At 43.7% G+C, this 21179-nt stretch overlaps 2 protein-coding genes across 2 annotated transcripts in view; one reads left to right on the forward strand and one right to left on the reverse strand.

The window, feature by feature from the left end:
• Positions 1-14968, reverse strand: part of ELAPOR1 (endosome-lysosome associated apoptosis and autophagy regulator 1) — a 76256-nt gene extending 61288 nt beyond the window's left edge. Inside the window, 1 exon segment of the mRNA XM_070367560.1 lies at positions 14662-14968. Within this exon segment, the coding sequence (XP_070223661.1) occupies positions 14662-14814 (153 nt within the window). The 5' untranslated portion in view covers positions 14815-14968.
• A 930-nt stretch (positions 14969-15898) lies between these two features.
• Positions 15899-20168, forward strand: CFAP276 (cilia and flagella associated protein 276). The gene is made up of 5 exons (XM_005891324.3): positions 15899-16085; positions 18454-18570; positions 19045-19160; positions 19494-19621; positions 20020-20168. The coding sequence occupies exons 1-5, from the start codon at positions 16005-16007 to the stop codon at positions 20088-20090; spliced, it is 513 nt and encodes a 170-aa protein (XP_005891386.1). The 5' UTR covers positions 15899-16004; the 3' UTR covers positions 20091-20168.
• The last annotated feature ends 1011 nt before the right edge of the window (positions 20169-21179 follow it).

Raw genomic sequence — 21179 nt, forward strand, 5'->3', positions numbered from 1 at the left:
TGCTGAGCCATCAGGGAAGTCTCTATATATACATATATATATATAAACAAGACCTGCCACATAGTGAATCTGTGATAAAATTTGTTGAAAGGCTGAATGCACTGAATGAATGAGTTCACACATACATACAACTCTTTTCTCTGGTTCAGTTTTTTTCTGTTTTCCAAAACATATATCTAAGCATATTATCATGCTGCTGCAAAGATTTCTCCAGTGTGTTCAGAATCAAGTTCAATCTTTTTCCCTAACACAATCTATTCTATAAAAGCCTCCAAGACTGGCCTCAATCTGCCTTCCCATTCCCTTTCCTCTTCCTTCCACTAAAGCCATCCTAGATAACCTGAAATTCCCCCATACAAGCCCTGCACACTCCCATCTCCTGGCCTCAGATGTTCTTCCCCAGTGATCTGCCAAAGATCTACTCTATACTGGGGGTGGGGGAGTGGGCTAAGCTTTGAGATGGGCCTTCAGATGCCACCAGTATTCCCTTAAAGGCTTTTCTGATTTCTTCTATTTCCTTCTGATAGTGCAAACACAAAGCTCTTTGTTTATATTCAGTTCTATCTCTTATATATGTGCATCCTATTTACGGACATATTCTCTCTTTCCCACTAAACTGTAAACTCCATGAGGGCAAGCACTGGCCACTTCATTCCACATTCCTAGCTGCAAGCACAGTGCCTGATTCATCGGGAGTGCTCAAAATGATTACTGTATTAATAATAATAACATGTAGATTTTGGAACATTAAACTTAGGAACAGCTAATGGAATGAATGATTTCATGATATACTGTGATGTGGCAGTTTTAAAATATGTCCACATGTTCTCTGATGTTTCTCCCTTCAAGAGGAAGGCAGAGCTTAATTCTCCTCCCCTGGGTACGGGCTGGACTCAGTGACTTGCTTCTAATAAACAGAAGATGGCAAAAGGGATGGTATATGACTTGTGATATTAAGTCAAAAGGGGTGTTGTGGCTTCTTCCTTGTTCTCTCTCTGATTACCTGCTCTGGAGGAAGCTGGCTGCCATGTCATAAGGACACTCAAGCAGCCCTATGGAGGGATCCATATGCAAGGAACTGACTCCTGCCAATAGGCACTAGAGTGACTCATCTTGTAAGCTTATCTTTAAGTTCCAAACTAGCTCTTAGGTGGCTGCAACCCTGGTCGACATCTTGATGGTAACCTCATGACAGACTCTGAGCCAGAATCTCCTGCTAAGCTGTTCCAAAATTCCTGACCCACAGAAACTGTGAGAACAAATGTTTGTTATTTTAAGCCACGAAATTTGGGGGTAGAGGCTTCCCTGGTGGCTCGGTGGTAAAGAATCTGCATGCCAATGCAGGAGACATGGGTTCAACCCCTGATCTGTGAAGATTCCACATGCTGTGGAGCAGCTAAGCCCACGCACCACAACTATTGAGCCTGTACTGTAGCGCCGGGAGCCGCACCTACTGAAGTCCATGCACCCTAGAGCCTGTGCTCCCCAACGAGAGAAGCCTCTGCAATGAGATCCTGTGCGCTGCGACTAGAGAGCAGCCCCTGACTGCTGCAACCAGAGAAAAGCCTGGGTAGCAACAAAGACCCAGCACGGCCAAAGTAAATAAATAAATGAATAACATTTTTAAAAAAGAACTTTAGGGTAACTTATTATAAGGCTATTGCTTGATAATAGGTAACAACAGATACTCTATGTACTTATCCATTCCCCCCCAAAAAAGATTATGGTTTTTAATTCTTGTTGGATCAAAGGAGCTTCCTGATTTTACAAGGTTAATGTAAAACCTTGAGCACTCCCAATGTGTAAGGCACTGAGTGAAAATACCGACATGCTGTTCTCTCCACTGATAGACCCTACTACATCTTCAGTTCTTACCTAATTTTACCACATCTGTAAAGCACTCCTTGATTCTCTCACTTCTTTTGTGAAGTTCTCCTTAACCACTCCAGCCCATATTGAAATAACCTGTGTATACTTTGGCACTTGATAAGCACTCGAATTCCCACCTGTGGAATCCTTACTATATGCCCGTGTACCAGGCTGAATGGTGTCCCTTCAAAATTTGTATCTATCTGAAGCCTCAGGCTGTGTAAATCTCTTTTTTAAAAAGTTCATTTGGCCACAATGGGTCTTTGTTGCTGCACATGGGCTTTCTCTAGTTGCAGCAAGTGGGGGCTACTTTCTTGCTGGGGGGCATGGGCTCTAGGTCACATGGGCTCAGTAGTTATGGCATATGGGCTTAGTTCCTCTGAGGCATGTGGAGTCTTCCCAGACCAGGGACTGAGCCTGTGTCCTCTGCATTGGCAAGTGGATTCTCAACCACTGGACCACCAGGGAAGTCCAGAATATTATCTTGTTTAAATATAGTCTTTGCAGATATAATTATTAATAGTTCAGATGAGGTCATATTAGATTAGCAGTGGGTTAGTCACTAAGTTGTGTCTGTTTCTTGCGACCCCATGGACCGTAGCCTGCCAGGCTCCTCTGTTCATGGGATTCTCCAGGCAAGAATACTGGAGTGGGTTGCCATGCCCTCCTCCAGGGGATCTTCCTGACCCAGGGATTGAACCCAGATATTCTGCATTGCAGGCAGATTCTTTACTGACTGAGCTACAAGGGAAGCCCATATTGTATTAGGGTGGGCCCTAAATTCAATGCTGCTGCTGCTGCCACTAAGTCACTTCAGTCGTGTCTGACTCTGTGCGACCCCATAGACGGCAGCCCACCAGGCTCCCCCATCCCTGGGATTCTCCAGGCAAGAACACTGGAGTGGGTTGCCATTTCCTTTTCCAATGCATGAAAGTGAAAAGTGAAAGTGAAGTCGCTCAGTTGTGTCTGACTCTTAGCGACCCCATGGACTGCAGCCTACCAGAATTCTCCGTCCATGGGACTTTCCAGGCAAGAGTACTGGAGTATGTCGCCAGTGCCTTCTCCGTAAATTCAATGACTGATGTCCTTATAAGAAGGCCTTGTGAAGACAGAGCAAGTCACGCAGGGAGAAGGCCATGTGATGATTCAGGCAAAGACTGGTGGGATGCAGCTGCAAAGTCATGGCCCACCAAGGATTTCTGGAAACCACCATGAGCTGGGAAAGGGCAAGGCAAAACTGTGCCCTAGAGCCGTCTGAGACAGCATGGCGCAGCTGACTCTCTGATTTCAGACTTCTAGCCTCCAGAATTGTTCTGATTTCAGACTTCTAGCCTCCAGAATTGTGAGGAAATAAATTTCACCTGGTTTAAAGCACCCAGCATGAGACTTCCCAGCTGGTTAAGACTCCATGCTCCTAATGCAGGGGGTCCAGGTTTGATCCCTGGTCAGGGAACTAGATACTGCTTGCAAAACTAAGACCTGGAACAGTCAAATAAATAAATATTAAAAAAAAAAAAACATTCAGCATGTGGTACTTTGTTACTGCAGCCCTAGCAAACTAACACAGCTAGTTAATGTTCAAATCTTCTTTTCTCATTTTCACAACAATCCTTCACGTTAAATACGAATAGCTTCTTTGATGAATGAGTCCCATAGCCATGAAAATTTCACCTGGGCTCTGCCCACTGTTCCTTCCTACGTGGCCTCCCTCCATCATGCACTAGATATCTACTTGTAATCGCTTGTTTCTTTAAAGGTTGTTTGTGTGTCAGCGTGAGCCTCAGATCATATAATACGTCTATGTCTCTTTTTTAGTCCATTATGTCCAATAAATTTGATGAACACATTATTTTAGATTTCAGTGGATTGAAATTTTAAATATAAGAGAAAAGAATAAGTCTTTGGTGTGGAAAGCATGACAACGACCTCCTCTTTCACTTTCATCAAGAGGCTTTTTAGTTCCTCTTCACTTTCTGCCATAAGGGTGGTGTCATCTGCATATCTGAAGTTATTGATATTTCTCCCAGCAATCTTGATTCCAGCTTGTGCTTCTTCCAGCCCAGCGTTTCTCATGATGTACTCTGCATAGAAGTTAAATAAGCAGGGTGACAATATACAGCCTTGACGTACTCCTTTTCCTATTTGGAACCAGTCTGTTGTTCCATGTCCAGTTCTAACTGTTGCTTCCTGATCTGCATATAGGTTTCTCAAGAGGCAGGTCAGGTGGTCTGGTATTCCCATCTCTTTCAGAATTTTCCACAGTTTATTGTGATCCACACAGTCAAAGGCTTTGGCATAGTCAAGAAAGCAGAAAGAGATGTTTTTCTGGAACTCTTGTTTTTTTGATGATCCAGCGGATGTTGGCAATTTGATCTCTGGTTCCTCTGCCTTTTCTAAAACCACCTTGAATATTTGGAAGTTCATGGTTCACATATTGCTGAAGCCTGGCTTGGAGAATTTTGAGCATTACTTTACTGGCGTGTGAGATGAGTGCAATTGCGCGGTAGTTTGAGTATTCTTTGGCATTGCCTTTCTTTGGGATTGGAATGAAAACTGACCTTTTCCAGTCCTGTGGCCACTGCTGAGTTTTCCAAATTTGCTGGCATACTGACTGCAGCACTTTCACAGCATCATCTTCCATAATTTGAAATAGCTCAACTGGGATTCCATCACCTCTACTAGCTTTGTTCATAGTGATGTTTTCTAAGGCCCACTTGACTTCACATTCTAGGATATCTGGCTCTAGATGAGTGATCACACCATCGTGATTATCTGGGTCATGAAGATCTTTTTTGTACAGTTCTTCTGTGTATTCTTGCCACCTCTTCTTAATATCTTCTGCTTCTGTTAGGTCCATACCATTTCTGTCCTTTATCAAGCCCATCTTTGCATGAAATATTCCCTTGGTAGCTCTAATTTTCTTGAAGAGATCTCTAGTCTTTCCCATTCTGTTGTTTTCCTCTATTTCTTTGCATTGATCACTGAGGAAGTCTTTCTTATCTTTCCTTGCTATTCTTTGGAACTCTGAATTCAGATGCTTATATCTTTCCTTTTCTTCTTTGCTTTTCGCTTCCCTTCTTTTCACAGCTATTTGTAAGGCCTCCCCAGACAGCCATTTTGCTTTTTTGCATTTCTTTTTCTTGGGGATGGTCTTGATCCCTGTCTCCTGTACGATGTCACAAACCTCATTCCATAGTTCATCAGGCACTCTGTCTATCAGATCTAGTCCCTTAAATCTATTTCTCACTTCCACTGTATAATCATAAGGGATTGATTTAGGTCATACCTGAATGGTCTAGTGGTTTTCCCTACTTTATTCAATTTCAGTCTGAATTTGGCAATAAGGAGTTCATGATCTGAGCCACAGTCAGCTCCCAGTCTTGTTTTTGCTGACTGTATAGAGCTTCTCCATCTTTGGCTGCAAAGAATATAATCAGTCTGATTTCGGTGTTGACCATCTGGTGATGTCCATGTGTAGAGTCTTCTCTTGTGTTGTTGGAAGAGGGTGTTTGCTATGACCAGTGCATTCTCTTGCCAAAACTCTATTAGCCTTTGCCCTGCTTCATTCCGTATTCCAAGGCCAAATTTGCCTGTTACTCCAGGTGTTTCCTGACTTCCTACTTTTGCATTCCAGTCCCCTATAATTAAAAGGACATCTTTTTTGGGTGTTAGTTCTAAAAGGTCTTGTAGGTCTTCATAGAACCATTCAACTTCAGCTTCTTCAGCATTACTGGTTGGGGCATAGGCTTGGATTACAGTGATATTGAATGGTCATGTATGGATGTGAGAGTTGGACTGTGAAGAAAGCTGAGCGCCGAAGAATTGATGCTTTTGAACTGTGGTGTTGGAGAAGACTCTTGAGAGTCCCTTGGACTGCAAGGAGATCCAACCAGTCCATTCTAAAAATCAGTCCTGGGTGTTCATTGGAAGGACTGATGCTAAAGCTGAAACTCCAATACTTTGGCCACCTCATGAGAAGAGTTGACTCATTGGAAAAGACCCTGATGCTGGGAGGGATCGGGGGCAGGAGGAAAAGGGGACGACAGAGGATGAGATGGCTGGATGGCATCACTGACTCGATGGACGTGAGTTTGAGTGAACTCCTGGAGTTGGTGATGGACAGGGAGGCCTGGCATGCTGCGATTCATGGGGTCGCAAAGAGTCGGACATGACTGGGTGACTGAACTGAACTGAAGGGTGTCACCTTTATCTGCTCATGCTCATTCACGTCCCTGTCCTTCAGTTACTCATCTCACCAACATGAGAATGTGTAAGCAATTTCTGTATTAGAGAGATAATCATACATAAATATGTCTCTACATGGGAAAAATGAGCTGGTGAATATAAGAATCAGGAGTAGTCTTTTAAATAATCCGGGACTAAACCCCTATATGTTCTTTTTAAAATATGACTTTTCCTCCCATAGTTCTTGGTTGTCTTCTGATGTTCTGCTAACCTGTTATTTATTTTCTGTTTGGGCATAGCTCCTTCTTTTTACAGATGATTTACACAGCTGAATTAATATTTGTAAATGGAGGCTCTGGCTCCAATCTTTTAAAATTTCTTTACAAGGAAAATAAGTTGATCCATTAATTGAAAATGTAAGGAGTATGGGGTAGAAGGTGGGAGTAAGGTTCAAGAGGGAGGGGACACATGTATACCTATAGATGATACTTGTTGATGTATGACAGAAACAAATACAATATTGTAAAGCAATTATCCTTCAATTAAAAATAAATAAATGTACAGAGCATCTAGTCTGTGGGTAACACAGGGCTTAACATGCTGACTTTTCCCAAGTGCTATTCTGAGCCAAGGGCTTCCCTGGTGGCTTGGTGGTAAAGAATCTGCCTGCAATGCCGGAGACGTTTGATCCCTGGGTTGAGAAGATCCCCTGGAGAAAAAAATGGTAACCTACTCCAGTATGCTTGCCTGGAAAATCCCAGGACAGAGGAGACTGGTGGGCTACAGTCCATGGGGTCACAAAGAGTCGGACACGACTTAGCGACTAAACAACGCCAATCCTGAGCCAGAGCCATCCTTACGAGAATTTGAACAAAGTCAGATGAACAGATACAACTCATCCTCCCTTTATCTTTTCTCTTAGCGGCTAACTAGCCACTCTTATTGTCAGATGATTGGAGCTGGAGGGTGAAGTAATCAATTTCAAGCAGAAAATTAGCCAATTTCAGTTTTCTTTTGAATTCAGAAACAGCTTTCCTTTATTGTTCAGCACGGGGTAAGAAGAGGGATGCTCCAGTTAGCATGTAGGCTTATTATATTAAAGTCTGATAATTTTTTTTTTGTATTTTATTTTGTATCATCAGTAAGAATCAGATAATCACAATCAGATAATCAGGCCTATGAAATGCAATTTATTTATTTTTCCTGCTGCATAGTTCTATGGGTCTTTTAAAAAGTGTCTTTAATGGTACATGACAAATTTAAGAAGAAAAATAGGTGATAAAGGAATTTGAACAGTGGAAAGCCTAGGAAGTATGAAAAATATATTTTCTTTCAGTGGCTGTCAAGCGCTAACTATAATTATCTGTTCTGTGCTTTATCTGCTGTGACATAAAAGGAAAGCTTAAGAAGAAATGTGACAAATGGCACAACTTTCATCACGTACTGGAGGTACAATACAGACTGAGAAAAAGCTATGAGTTGGATCAACTTATTTTCAGGAAATTTAGCAGAATTAGCATCAGGCCCAGCTGTGCTGCCCAGGACCAGCTGCCAGCTTGGTAAGGCCAACAGGCTCACCAGTAGGGCCCTCCAGGTTTCTGTAATTTCCGGGTGAGAATGAACTCTGACTGCCCTCCTCACAGCCAAAGCCTCCCTCCTCCTCCATCAACTGCAGATGGAGGAGCCTCATGCTTTTGAAAATCCATGCTGCCAACTTGACACACATCAATCGAAGTGTTAAACACTTGGACTCTTTGAACCATGATTTCTAGGTTTAAGAATTTATCTGCCAACAGACTCAAACAAGTGTGCATCAGGAGGATGTTCACAGCAGCACTCTTGCCACAGACACAGCTGGAATCAACCCATTCACCAAGTTTCTGTTTCAATAAATCACGATACACACACAATGAATCACAGTGGAACTATAGTGATGAAAACAGTAAAATAAAGAATAGGACAAATATTTTGATCTGATTTGTACAGAAAGGGCAAAAGAAAAGCCAGATGTGCTTGAATAGGCAAAAAAACATTTTGAGAAGAATATATTTCAGCAAGTGTTGACAGAGGTGAACCTTTGGGGATTTGCAGGTGGGAGGGGAAACTTGGACTTCTTAGCTTATACCCACAGCACGATTTGAATTGTTAGCTAGGACAGGCAGGGAATAGCAACGGTGATTAAGAGCTCAGCTGCCGGAATTCCTGCTCTTTTATAACAGCAGCCAAGTCACCTTAGGCAGGCTACCCTCTCTGTGCCTTAGTTTCATCATCTATAAAATGGGGATTCATTCAGGAAACTTTTTGAGTATCTACTACATGGCAGGCACTGGAAATATAGAAGTGAATAAAATATATAGGAGGAACTTCCCTAGTAGTCTAGTGGTTGAGAACTCGCCTGTCAGTGCAGGGGTCACGGGTTTGATCCCTGGTCTGGGAAGATCCCACATGCTGCAGGCAACCAAAGCACCTGTGCCACACCTAAGGAGCCCCTGTGCCAGAACTACTGGAGCCAGTGCACCTAGAGCTGAGCTCCACAAGAGAAGCCACTGCAATGTGAAGCCCACGTACCATGATGAAGAGTAACCTCTACTCTGCACAACTAGAGAAAGCCCGAGTACAACCAAAAATAAGCACCAAATAATGCCAAGAGTAAAATAAATATATTTTAAAATAAATAAGACATACAAGAATATCAGCCCTCATAGACTTCACATTCTTGTCAAAAGAAATGGACAATTAAAATACATATATGTATGTATATGCACAGCTTCCCAGGTGGCGCAGTAGTAAAGAATCCTCTTGCCAATGCAGAAGATGCAAGAGATGCAGGTTCTACCCCTGGGTCAGTAAGATCCACTGGAGGAGGAAATGGCAACCCACTCCAGTTTTCTTGCTTGGAGAATTCCATGGACAAAGGAGCCTGGTGGGCTACAGCCCACAGGGTTGCAAAGAGTCAGACACGACTGAGCAGGCATGTACACATGTATATGCACACATATGTATATAAGTAAAATATATGTGAGATAGTAAAGAGTGCTGTGGAGAAAAATAGAGCAGGAAAGAGGAGATAAATAATGGTGTGGGGGAGGGGGGAAGGGGAAGCGTGTTAATATGACCTACCTCATAGAGACTCAGTGAGTTAATGAATGTTGGTCACTTAGAACACTCAATAAGTGTGAATTAGCATTAGTGTTATGAGCATATATTACTTTAACTTGTAAAAGTGAAAGGGTTGACAATAGGGATTAGCCAAGGTAGGTAGTTCATTTAATTCCTCATTAAAATGATGCCGTTCAAGACCATCTAATGATTTAGAATAATGTTCCCATTATGTTTTTTAAAAGCAGATCATAAAACAGTAAGACGTCATAGGGACAGAGTAAAGGGATAAAATAGGTGATTATATAGTTGATCCCACTAGGGGATTGTAAGTGGAAAAAATATGGGAGACCCCTGTTAGTTAATGATTACTCAAGAGATTAACCACAAAACCAGGCAGACTTAGTAACAAAACCATGCAACAGAAGCAAGAGACATGCTGCAAACAATAAAACGATGGTGGCAGAAGACCCACATCCTGCCCAGTGAGCTCACCAAGTTAATGATCCCTAGAACATGCTCTCTGCACACATGAAAAACAGTAACTTGTGGACCTAGCTTGACCAGGAGGGACAAGAAAACTCCCCTGTTCAATCTGGAGGAAGAGCTGATGATGGAAGCATGACATCTACTCAAGAAAGGCAAAGAAGTTCTTCTCCCCCTCCCCACTTTTCCTTTGATTATAAAACTGTAGCCCAGTAAGTTCTTGGGGTGTGGCATCTCTCGCCTACCTGCTTGTAAGCCTCACAAGCATCCTATTCTAATAAATCACTTCTTATCTATTACTTTGCCTCTCATTGAATTCTTTTCTGCACTGACACATAAATTGTGGTATGGAAGTTCTTTGGAGCCCCTGAAACAATGCCAAACGGTTTCAGAAGCACAACATTTACTAAGCACTTACTCTATGCTATGCATTTTGTAAAGCACTTTAAGCATTATCTTGCCTAATCCTCCCACCAACCCACTCAACTCCTTTGATTAGTTGACAAATTCTCTAACCTCTACCTTCAGCATGTTTTTCATATCTATGTCTTTCTTTTTTTTTATTATTTTAAACTTTTTATTTTGTATTGGGGTATAGCTGATTAACAATGTTATAAGAGTTTCATGTGGATAACGAAGGGATTCAGCCATTCATATACATGTATCCATTCTTCCCCAAACTCCTGTCCCATCCAGGCTGCCACATAACATTGAGCAGAGTTCCCTGTGCTTTACAATAGGTCCTTGTTGGTTATCCATTTTAAATATAGCCGTGTGTACATGTTGATCTCAGATTCCCTAGCTATCCCTTCTCCCAGTCCTTCCTCTCCCTCAACCATGTTTGTTCTCTAAGTCTATGAGTCTATTCCTGTTTTGTAAATAAGTTCATTTGTATCATATCTTTTTAGATTCTGCATATAAGGGATCTCATAGGATGTTTCTGCATCTCTAACTTACTCCACTCAGCATAACAATCTCTAGGTCCATCCAAGTTGCTGAAAATGGTATTAGTCCATTCTTTTTGATGGGTGAGTAATATTCCATTGTACATATATACCACATCTTCTTTATCCATTCCTCTGTTGATGGACATTCAGATGCTTCCATGTCTTGACTATTGTAAATAGTACTACAATGAACATCTATGTCTTTCTATTTATCCCACTGCCACCATCCTAGTCCAGTTCCTTTGTTAGCTCCTCCTTGACCTTTGCAAGAGTTTTTGAACAGTCTCCTTGCTCATATCTCTCTGCTCTCACTTTTTGGCTTACCTCAAACTTACTTACTTTATTTTATTTATTTTTTTTTAAGATTTATGGACCATTTTTAAAAGTCTTTATTGAACTTGTTACAATAGTGCTTCTGTTTTATGTTTTGGCTTTTTAACCACAAGGCAAGTGGGATCTTAGCTCCCTGATCAGGGATCAAATCCACACCCCTGCAATGGAAGGCGAAGTCTTAACCATTGGACCACCACAGAAGCCCCAACCTTATTTGCTTTATACTCAAGCTAATCCACTATCTCTGCTAGAAATCGATTCTTCACTTAGTTTCCCATTTTCCAGCTTTGATTTCTATTGTACCCATACCTACTCCACCTTTCAGCCACGTGGTTTACTTGCAATCCTCAGGATCTTTTCCTCCGACCCTTCTATCTAGAAAGCACTCTCTCCCTCTCTCTCTCCATCTCTGCCTGCTGAAATTCTACTAATTATTCCAGAAACAGGTCAAGTGCCAACTGTTCAAATATGTTTTTTTTCTTTTCTTGTAAAACTCTAGATTGCCACTCCTGCATTGCTTACCACATGTTGACCCCATGTCATCATTTATATGTCATTACTTGTGGGCTTACTTTCCTGCCAATCAATATTTCTCAAGTACCTAAGACACGTCAAGGGTATATATTAGGCATTTTATATGTTTGTCCTATTTAATCCTCACAACAGCCTTGTGAGATACCTGCTACCATCTTGATTTTAGAGATCAGGAACCTGAAGCTGTCAGAAGTTAATTAACTTGCTTGAAGTAGCATCCTCACTTAGTGGCAGACTCATCACCATCCATTTACCAAAGTTTATTTCAATCTGTGTCTTCCAGATTCTGAAGCCCTTTGGGCCCTTCAACACAGAATGGGAAATCCCTTTGGGGGCAATTAGCACTGAGGCCTCAGGACAAGACCGATCTGGGAAAGGCAGCTTTCTCCTCCTCTCTCATTTGATTTAGATTCACTGTGCTATAGGAAATGCTCTTTTGGCTCTCAGCACTGAGCCCAGGCTAGCACAGGGCTGAAAAATGATTCGTGAGGACAAACAGCACCCAGGATGTTTAGTTCCACTGGTGACCCTGATTATTTTAAAATTGTGAAAGGAATGCCAAGCCCCAGCACATGTGTAGTAATCTAGAACTCCCAGCTCTCTACCTCCTCAGTTGAGGCTTTACCCTCAACCTCTTTGTTCCCTGATTCAGTCCAGATGGATGCCTTGAATTTCAGAAACAAGGCAGGAACAGCATTGCTGTCATTAGACTTGGCCTTGGCTGGTAAAAGTACTTGACTCACAATAAATTCATACGAAGATTAAGAACAGGGAAGAGTTAGTTTACCCTGAATTGGTTTTTCACCATTTAGGATTGGAAGCCCCCAAAACTTGTTGGGTCAGTTCATACTGTCAAACAAAGAATATTATAATAATGGGTTTATTCTCTTCCTTATGGATTTGGAGTCGAGGGTGTTCAGCAGCCACTGTTTGCTCAAGAAGAGTGTAAACAAGACTTGCTGACGCCTGTGGCCAATGAACAGGACTCATAAGCCACTTTCACTCCAGAACGGGGTGTGGCTCTAATGGTAAAGAAGCTGAATGGGAAAGAGGGTTAGGTAACTCAAATTTGTGTTTTAACTGTCTTTTCTCTTTCAGTCCTCAAAGCAATCTTTTTTGAGTTGGGCATTACTGAAGTACCCATTCTACAGATCTAAAAACTGGGTAGTAAGTGACAGGCAGGAACTGGAACCTGCCTGTTGAGTATGTTGAGCTCCATAGCTTTCCACTGCCCTCAATTTATGCTCTTGGCAAGGCCTTTTGCTTAAGCAAATGTCAATCATTTTAAAAGGACTAAAGGCAAAATTTGTACACAAGTTAGAGCTCTCAAATATCCATATTCTTCCCTCCCTAGGAAGCAAGATGATACAATGTGTTTAATTTCTTAAATGTCTCATATTTTCCAAAGATCTCAACAAGAAGTGGTAGTTGAACTCTAAGATTCTTACCTTCCACTCAGGGGACTCCAATGTTGGATTCTTAGGCAAGTGACTTTGCTTGGTGAAACTGGTTATCTTGATTGGTTAGACCACAGATCACCAAGGCCAGTAAGCCACATTCACTGACAAAATCATTCTGTTCCCAGCCATCTTTCAAACAGGTCATGAAGTGGCTGAGTGAAAATATGGATGATCCAGGGCAGGACATTGCTGGGACTGACACAAGTTACCAAAATTTCCATTGGTAAATTTTGGAGTGACTGGAGTCACTCATTCACATTCATGAGTAAAGTCAAGTATATTTATTCACACAGAAAAATCTCTTTTCCCACCCTCTCATTTCTTCATGATGTGTTGTGTTGTAGATAGTCTAACGGTTAAAATGTTGTTGTTGTTTAGTTACTAAGTTGTGTCCAGCTCTTTGCAACCCCATGGACTGTAGCCCATCAGGCTCCTCTGTCCATAGGATTTCCCAGGCAAGAATACTGGAGTGGGTTGCCATGTCCTTCTCCAGGGGATCTCCCTGACTCAGGGATTGAACCTGTGTCTCCTGCTTGGCAGGCAGATTCTTTACCACTGAGCTACGCTGGAAGCTAAATTGTTAGAATACCTTCATAATAATACATTTCCATATGGGATGGGGTTGTTGTTGCTAATCAGTAGTTAATACTGACAACTTATAAATATTTCAACCTCTCAAAACCTTAGCCAAGTATGACACCTCAAATTAATTAAACAGGGCTAGACTCTTAATGTATTATGAAGTTTTTCACATTTCACATAGATAACAGTAATTTTTATTTTGCCTCCCCCCATGCCCTTCATGTAGTTCTTGTAAATATGTTGTTGCTGCCTCTGCCATATGGTTAAAAAAAGTTACTCAAAACACAACAAATTACTGTTATTTCAATACTATAGAAACCACTGAGTTTTATTACCCCTTCATACCTTTTTGTATCCCTCCAAAAGAATGTTCAAAGGCATTTTTGGTTGGGAGACATTCACCACTTATTCTCTGAATTATGTTGGCAACATTTTAGAAACACTTGAAAAAGACTTGCAACATATGTTAGCATAAGTCCAGAGAAGGAAAGCGGAGATTGGCAGGAATTCAACAGTCTGACCAAAGGTGGGTCATGCACTGTCAGGTACACTGAAGAAAGCATACTGGGGGAGGCAAGCTATAAACAGGATCCAGACTTTGCAGCCCACAAGGCAGCCAGATGTTGACTACCCAAGGGGACAGAGGTGACGGGATCCTCCAGTCCCTCTCGCAGACCTCCCACGTTTACCTGCCTTCCTTGAAGCCATGATACGATCACAAGTATTCCCACTTCCATCCATTACTTTCCTCTAGCCTTCCAAACTCCTTTCTTACCCCACTTCTCCCCTTCTCCACTTTCTATTTTGCCCCTCTGTACATAATCTTTTGTTTTCAACCACTTTTAAGGTAATTTCATTTCAGCTGGGAAACAACTCCTGTCTTCTTCCCTCGTTCCAAGCCCAGGGACTCGAGTCCCTCCTGAGCTCCTTGGAGATGGGACCTTTCCCGAGCTCAGCAGTCTAAGCTGTGAGGGTGATATATTCTGTGAGTCCTCCAACGGGGTGGCCCCTCCATGACGCCAGTCTGTTCCTCTTCCTTCTTCCCCCTATCCCCAAAGAACCTAAACTCCGTGCCCTCTGAAACTGTCTGTGTCTAAGTCCCCAAGATCTCCGCCGGATCCAAGATTTTTTTGACCTAAGTGGGGTCGGGTCGGGGAAGACAGTACCTCTTTGCAGGCGTGAAGCTCCAGTCCCGCTCCCTGAGTCACCTGGAAGGCGGTCCCAACCCAGAGCAGCAGCCGCAGAAGCCGGAATGTGCGCGGCTCAGTTCTTCCCCTGCCTCTGGCAGAGGGATGGAGGCTGTGGCCAGGCTCAGCCATAGTGTTGCTCCGAGCGAGCGGCAGCAGCGGCTCAGGTGCTGCGGCTGCAGCTACTGCTGGCAGAAGGCAGAAAAAAAGGGGAGGGAGATTCACAGGAGGCAGGATGTAAGGGGCTGGGCTCGCTTCAGTCACCTCCCTGCGGCTACACCAAGGCCGCCCATCCTTCCTCCTCCCTCCTTTCACTTATCCTCCTCCTACCCACGTCGCCTTGGCAACCGCCTCCTCTTTCCCTTCGCGCGGGTGGGGCAGGGACCACGCGCTCCTCTGCCGCTCACCTGCCGGTCGCCATGGCAGCCGCCGCCGCTAGCGCGCGGCGCAGAAATGCACGAGCCCAGGGTCCGCAACCGGCCCAGCAGGCGCGCACAAGGCTAGTGCAAAGAACGCGGTGGAAACAACCTCCAAGCCATCACCAACAAATTCATTATTTCGGGCCACCGGCTGCCTACGAGCATCACTAATTTTGCAGACGTGGCGTTCTACATATACTTATTAAACATCTTGTTAAAAGCAACAGAAAAATGACCGCGATGATATCTCTCCTCCAGGGATTATAGCCTGGAAGTCTGGCCCGGGTAGGTGTTACCTACTGTAACAGCTGCTTCTGGAGGTCTTACTTCCACCACACCAAACCCATTTGTGAATTTACAACCAGTCTTGTGCGAAGCCCTGGGATTCACATAGTCAAGCTGAATTTAAAAGCAAGGCGAGTTTGCCTTAGCTGGGCAATTTTCCAAACACACCTGGACTCCTCTGTCTTTTGACATCCCCATTCTGTCATCGCTCTGAGAAATCCTCTCGTAAGATTCCAAGGAGAAGGACATTTCAGGGCTGGCTATCTTTTACGAATTCTTTCCTAAACTGAAGTCTTTTGCAGAAGATTTGTAAGATGGGAGGCCGGTGTTTTTCACCGACGGCTCACGAGTGAAAATCCAGGGCTCCCGAGCACACTCGGCGGCTGTTTCCGCTCTGTGATCCCAGAAGCTTCTTCCCGAGGGGCCTCCCGCGTTGGACCGCCAGGTGGCGCCCTTCTCGGAGGGACTTCGCCTTAGTCACAGAAGGCCGAGCAGTTGCCTGGCAACTGAAATTGGGCGTTCCAAACAATTGGGACCCGGGCTCCTCCGCGTGCTAGGTTGTGTGCGGCTGCGCGGGTCTCTCACCCCTCTTAAGAGCGCCTCGCTCGGTGTTTTGCCATGCCTCTCACCCGAGACCCTTTCCAGAACCCTGCGTTGGATAAAGATGATTCCTACTTGGGAAAGTCACGGGCTTCCAAGGTACTGAGGTTTCTTACGCAGGTACCCAGTAGGGTCGACCTTACTCTTCTGTCGGCCTGACTGGAAGAAGTGGTAACTTAACTCTGGGGAGGACACTGAGTCAGGTACGAGAGAGGTCTGTTTTCTGCCTACCACCATGATCCCATATTCAGGTCTCCCCACCTTTCACCGTGCTTTTGAGCAGAGGGAAGTGGCGCTCTAGTCCAGAGGAACAAGGGGCACTTGCGGACCTAAGTAATGATTGGTCTGACGGGGCTTGCACAGGCCCAGATTCCACCAAGCAACGCTTTGCCCTATTTGGGAAACTCTTCTATGAAGAGACGTGAGGTATATAGAGTGGGAAAGAGGAATCAAACACCAGGTCATGCTTTATACATCTGTCTTTGATTCATGTTGGAATGTGTGTGTGTATATATGTGTTTCATGATGGTCCAGGAGGAGTAATGGACCCTGAAGCAGTGATGCAGGGGGTGGTGTTAAGATGCAAAGGGCAGGACTGATGGGGCTTTGTGGCTGACTGGATATGGGCCCAAGAGAGTGGCCAGTCTAGGAGGGCTCCTAGGTTTCTGAGGGCTTAGCTGATACCATTTACTGAATGAGGTGTCCAGGAAAAGCAGGTTTGGGGAGAATGACGTTGAGATCAATGATGTAGCTGTTGCTTTTTGGTGCCTGTGGGACACTTCTGTGGAGATGATGAGTAGACAACACGGTTAGGGCTGTGGGTTGACAATGTGTGGAAGCCACAGTATTCATATAGTGGTACTTTAAGCCATAGGAGGGAATGAGCTCATCCAGTGAATGTGAGAGTCAGAAAGGCAGAAATGAAACCCCTGGAGAATCCCACTTAGGGGCAGAGAGAGAAAACAGAGCTGAGAAGGAAGCTGAGAAATAATAGCCAGATGCAGAAGAAAAACCAGGAGGAGCTAGACCCATGCAGGATGGAGAGAACATTTCATGGAATCAGAGTTGTGGCGTCAGAAACCACCGAGGTCAGATAAGATCAGGTCTGGAAATGATCCATTTGACCTAACCACAAAGGTTATTAGCAAGAGTAGTTTCAGTGGATGCTTGAGGCAGAGGTCGGACTGTATTGGTATGGAAAGGGGATGGAAAGGGGGTGGGAGGGAAAGTGGAGAGTAGTATGTGTTGACTCTTAAGGCTGGCTCGGTAGGAACATCATGGAGTCGTAGCCAGACAGTGATGAAAGGATGAGGAGAAACTGGCTACAGAAGATGCCAGGATAGCACAGCTCCCTAAAGTACCAGGAAGGGCTGGGTTCAGGAAGAAGAGTTATTCTTGAATAAAAGGGACTTCCCTTTCTCTGAAATGAAAGGAAAATGGATAGTGAAGATGGCAGCTCATGCTTGACAGGCCTGATTTTCTCAGAAAGACCATCTCACGCTTCTGCTTGTAGAGATAATGAGGCTTAGGCAGCCTTGGAGGACTGGAAGAGCTACCTGTGCTTGCATCATATGTAATATTCCCGTCTCCTTTTCATCTTTCTTGGTGATAACATAGTGCCTGGTCCACACCATTCAATTAATGGTGAGCTGAGTCATGCAGCACTATGCCATATACCGGGGATGAAGAAGGTTCCAGCATCAGATAAGATGAATGAGAGTTCTACTAGGTTGTAGCTGTACTCACTGGAATTCAGTCACTGGTTCCATGAGCATCTCATTTTAGAACACCATGTTTTAGGTCACTGTGCTGGGTACTGGGGACACAGTGGTGAGCAATATGGCATTTTACATGTAATGAAGAAATCAGCTATGTGCTTTTCATATTCATAGTTGTGGGGTTTTAATGAGAGAACCAAACATTCAATGAATTTTTTTGACATTCCCGCAGAAACAATGACCCTTCCTTGCTTACCGAAAATTTTTTCTCACCTGTTTAGACACTGTTCTCTCCTGATTCTCCTCTCCCGATTCTCTTGTCTCTGACTAACCCCAGCCAACCCCATTATAATATTGTGCAGTCCTCATGAACCACCTCTTCCTTTTTGGTCAGATTCTTTTTGGGAGGCTTCAGCTGTTACTCCAACAACTGCATATTGCATTAGAATATCTTACCTCTTCTTCAAACTCAGGACTTCTGAACCTGAGCTCATCTTGCCTGTCTGCTCCCCATCCTTCACTTCATGTCCCACTTCACCCCTTTCCCTGTCTTCCTGGCCCATTTCTTTCAGTTCTAAGGGAAAACTTAGGAGGGTCAAAAGGCTGGGAGGCTTGCCCCATATCATCCTTCTCGTTTAGATGTCTCGATTCAATTAAAATGGAATGGCAGGAGGGGATGGATGTCACTGATGCTACCACATCAGCAAGGCCTTCGGTAACCAGTTGTGGGTGTGGTTTCTCTTTTGCAGAGACTGCCATATAAGAACCCAACTCACCTTGCTCAGCAACAGGAACCCTGGTGTCGACTCAGCTCAACTCCCACAATTACCTCCATGAAACGGGATGGTTTTTTTTTTTATTCAGAGGTACCTAGCATTGAAATGCTATTTCTCATTATATCCACTTAGGACTAATGACTATCCTTTTTGAAAGGCAGGCTGTCCCTGACTGCTTTAGCAGCTTTATCTTGCCCCCAATCCAAGATCCTATCTCTGGGAAGGCAAAAGGCTTGAGTTTTGCTGCAGTTAATTATTTGGAGCAAATCATTCTCTCACTAGACTTCTCATTATAACCATGAATGAGGTAAGGCCCATTAAGCTCAAGAGGTTCCCATGTCTCCAGGAGAGCTTCCCACTCCTTAGACTTAAGCACGAGACAATTCTGTATGGACAAGATTTAAGAAGTCATCATGTACAGTAATTTGGTGTGTAAAGAGCTGGTGGGCCTCAGGCCCCAAAAGGGTTCACTCTGCTTTGGGAGAAGAGTAGAACCCAATAGAACCCAACTAGAATGGGTGCACGGTGGCAAGTTAACCCTGAGAGGGTTGGCTTCCTCTGTAGATACCAAAGGATGACCTGGATTTCCGCTTAGCAGCCTTGTACAACCACCACACAGGGACATTCAAGAACAAGAGTGAGATACTCACACACCAGGAGACCATCCAGGATACCCGCCGGTAAGTGGTGGAGGCAGAGCCTCTCCCTAAGAACAATGCCATCCAATCAAGTAAGGTAAACCGTCACCTGGGAAATAATCGATAGGTTCCTATTTGTATAGATTTTTGCATTTTTTAACTTCTGTAATACAATTTCTGTGGGTTTCTTTTTTCTAAAATGAAGAGATCTTCCAAAATTGGGCTCATCTGTATAATAAAACATTTGGTTAATTTGAGAGGCTAGAAAGGGCCTTTGGTTGCTATATTTTTGAGGTTGCATGCAACTCCTTCCCTCCTTACCTTCTTCTCTTGATTGATTTCATTCTCCCCTGTTCTTCCCACATCGTCTTCCAGAATCAAGACCCAATTCCCTGGAGAATTTTTACCCGCTCCCCAACCACCCCTCATCACTTCCAGAGCTAACATCAGACATTGGATCAACCCTAAGAAGGAGTCTATTCACAGCATACAGGGATCCATAGGTAAGGGTTAGAAGACTGAGGAATGGAGGAAGATGGGTGGTGCAAGAGTTTTTCTCAATGGACACAGGAATCAGGGAGTTGAGGTGGCTGGCTATTAGGGAACATGAGGGATAACTGAGTCTGGCACATATCAGATGAATGCCAGGGACGTGCTGACTATAGGGCTAGGAAATGAATTCCGTTTCAGAGCCTCTGCCTTAGCCTTAGGTCTAATGGACAAGAATTTTCAGCAAAGGACAGAAACCTGGGAAAAGACCTGTAGCTACTTCCCATCAGTCTTGTGTTTCCCCAGCTGTTAGAACCTTCTCCATGGTCCCCATGAAAGTATGGGTGACAAATTCCCAGAAAAGGCAGCAGATCTTAAATTCACAGCCCATTCCTTCTTCTTTTCTCCACAGTGTCCCCTCACACTGCAGCCACCAATGGAGGGTACTCCCGAAAGAATGATGGTGGCTTCTTCTCCACATAAGTGTTGACAGGCCCCTGGACTAATCATTGTGGAACATCCCGCCGACCACCTCCATTAAATAGATTTGTGTAAGTTGAAGCCTGGAGTATCTGTTACCCGCAGACTATAAGTTGCCACTTGACTACTCTTAAAGTGTGGAAGTTTCTCAGTTTCTAGAAACTAATGCTATTGGGCAATATTTGCAATTTGGAGTCAACCTGCTGAAAAAGATAAGGATTTAGGACAGAACAGCACTGCTTTTGGCAGGAGACAGGTATTCACATTTTGTAAACTGGAGTCATTCCAACTATACAGATATATAGCCATTCAACCTTTCTTGAAAACTTTTCATGTGTCAGCTGTTGAGCTAATTGTTAGGGAGACAAGAATGGGCATTGTCCATTCTCTCAATGAACTTAGAGACACTAACTTTAGTAGCTCTTTGTAGCATTAATATTTATGCAGAGGTCACACTTAACAGATTCCAGACCTTCTGGACTTAGTCATTTTCTGGGCTCTCCTTCTCCATGAGAGCTCAGTCTCCCTGGTCCTTCTTCCTTTCCATTGTTCACTCTCTTAACTCTGCTGTCTCCTTGCCTGGGAGTCAATTATTTTTTCGTTGCCTAGATTTACAGCCCCTGATTCTTAGAAACAGAGCTTAACAATCTGATCCTAGGGTCTGAAAGTACCTAAAAACTAATGCATTAATGTGGTTTCTAAAATTACAAGCCACTCACAGGAACCTGCTGTCAGAATGAGCAAGAAATGACAGACCCTTTAGAATATTGTACAATTAAGTTCCCATTTCTAAACTTGGACAGTATGTGCACTGTTGAATAAATCAAAACATGAAAGGGCTTCTATTTGGTACTCAAGTGCAGGGTCCTTAAATTCCACCAAACTAACAGTCCCTCTTCTACAGAGATACTCCAATTTATTCATAGTGTTTACTGCTAAGTGGCAATATTTTCAGTTCTCATTATTTGGAAGGGCTGAAAGTAGCAGAGAGGGGTGACTCTCTGGATAATCACCTCATGCGAATTGATACTGAACATCGAAAAATTTATTACTGCGATCCATGCATGGAGGCTTTAAATAATCCTGATTTCT

The sequence above is a fragment of the Bos mutus genome, chromosome 3 (assembly GCF_027580195.1).
Source record: "Bos mutus isolate GX-2022 chromosome 3, NWIPB_WYAK_1.1, whole genome shotgun sequence".
Lineage (NCBI taxonomy): Eukaryota > Metazoa > Chordata > Mammalia > Artiodactyla > Bovidae > Bos > Bos mutus.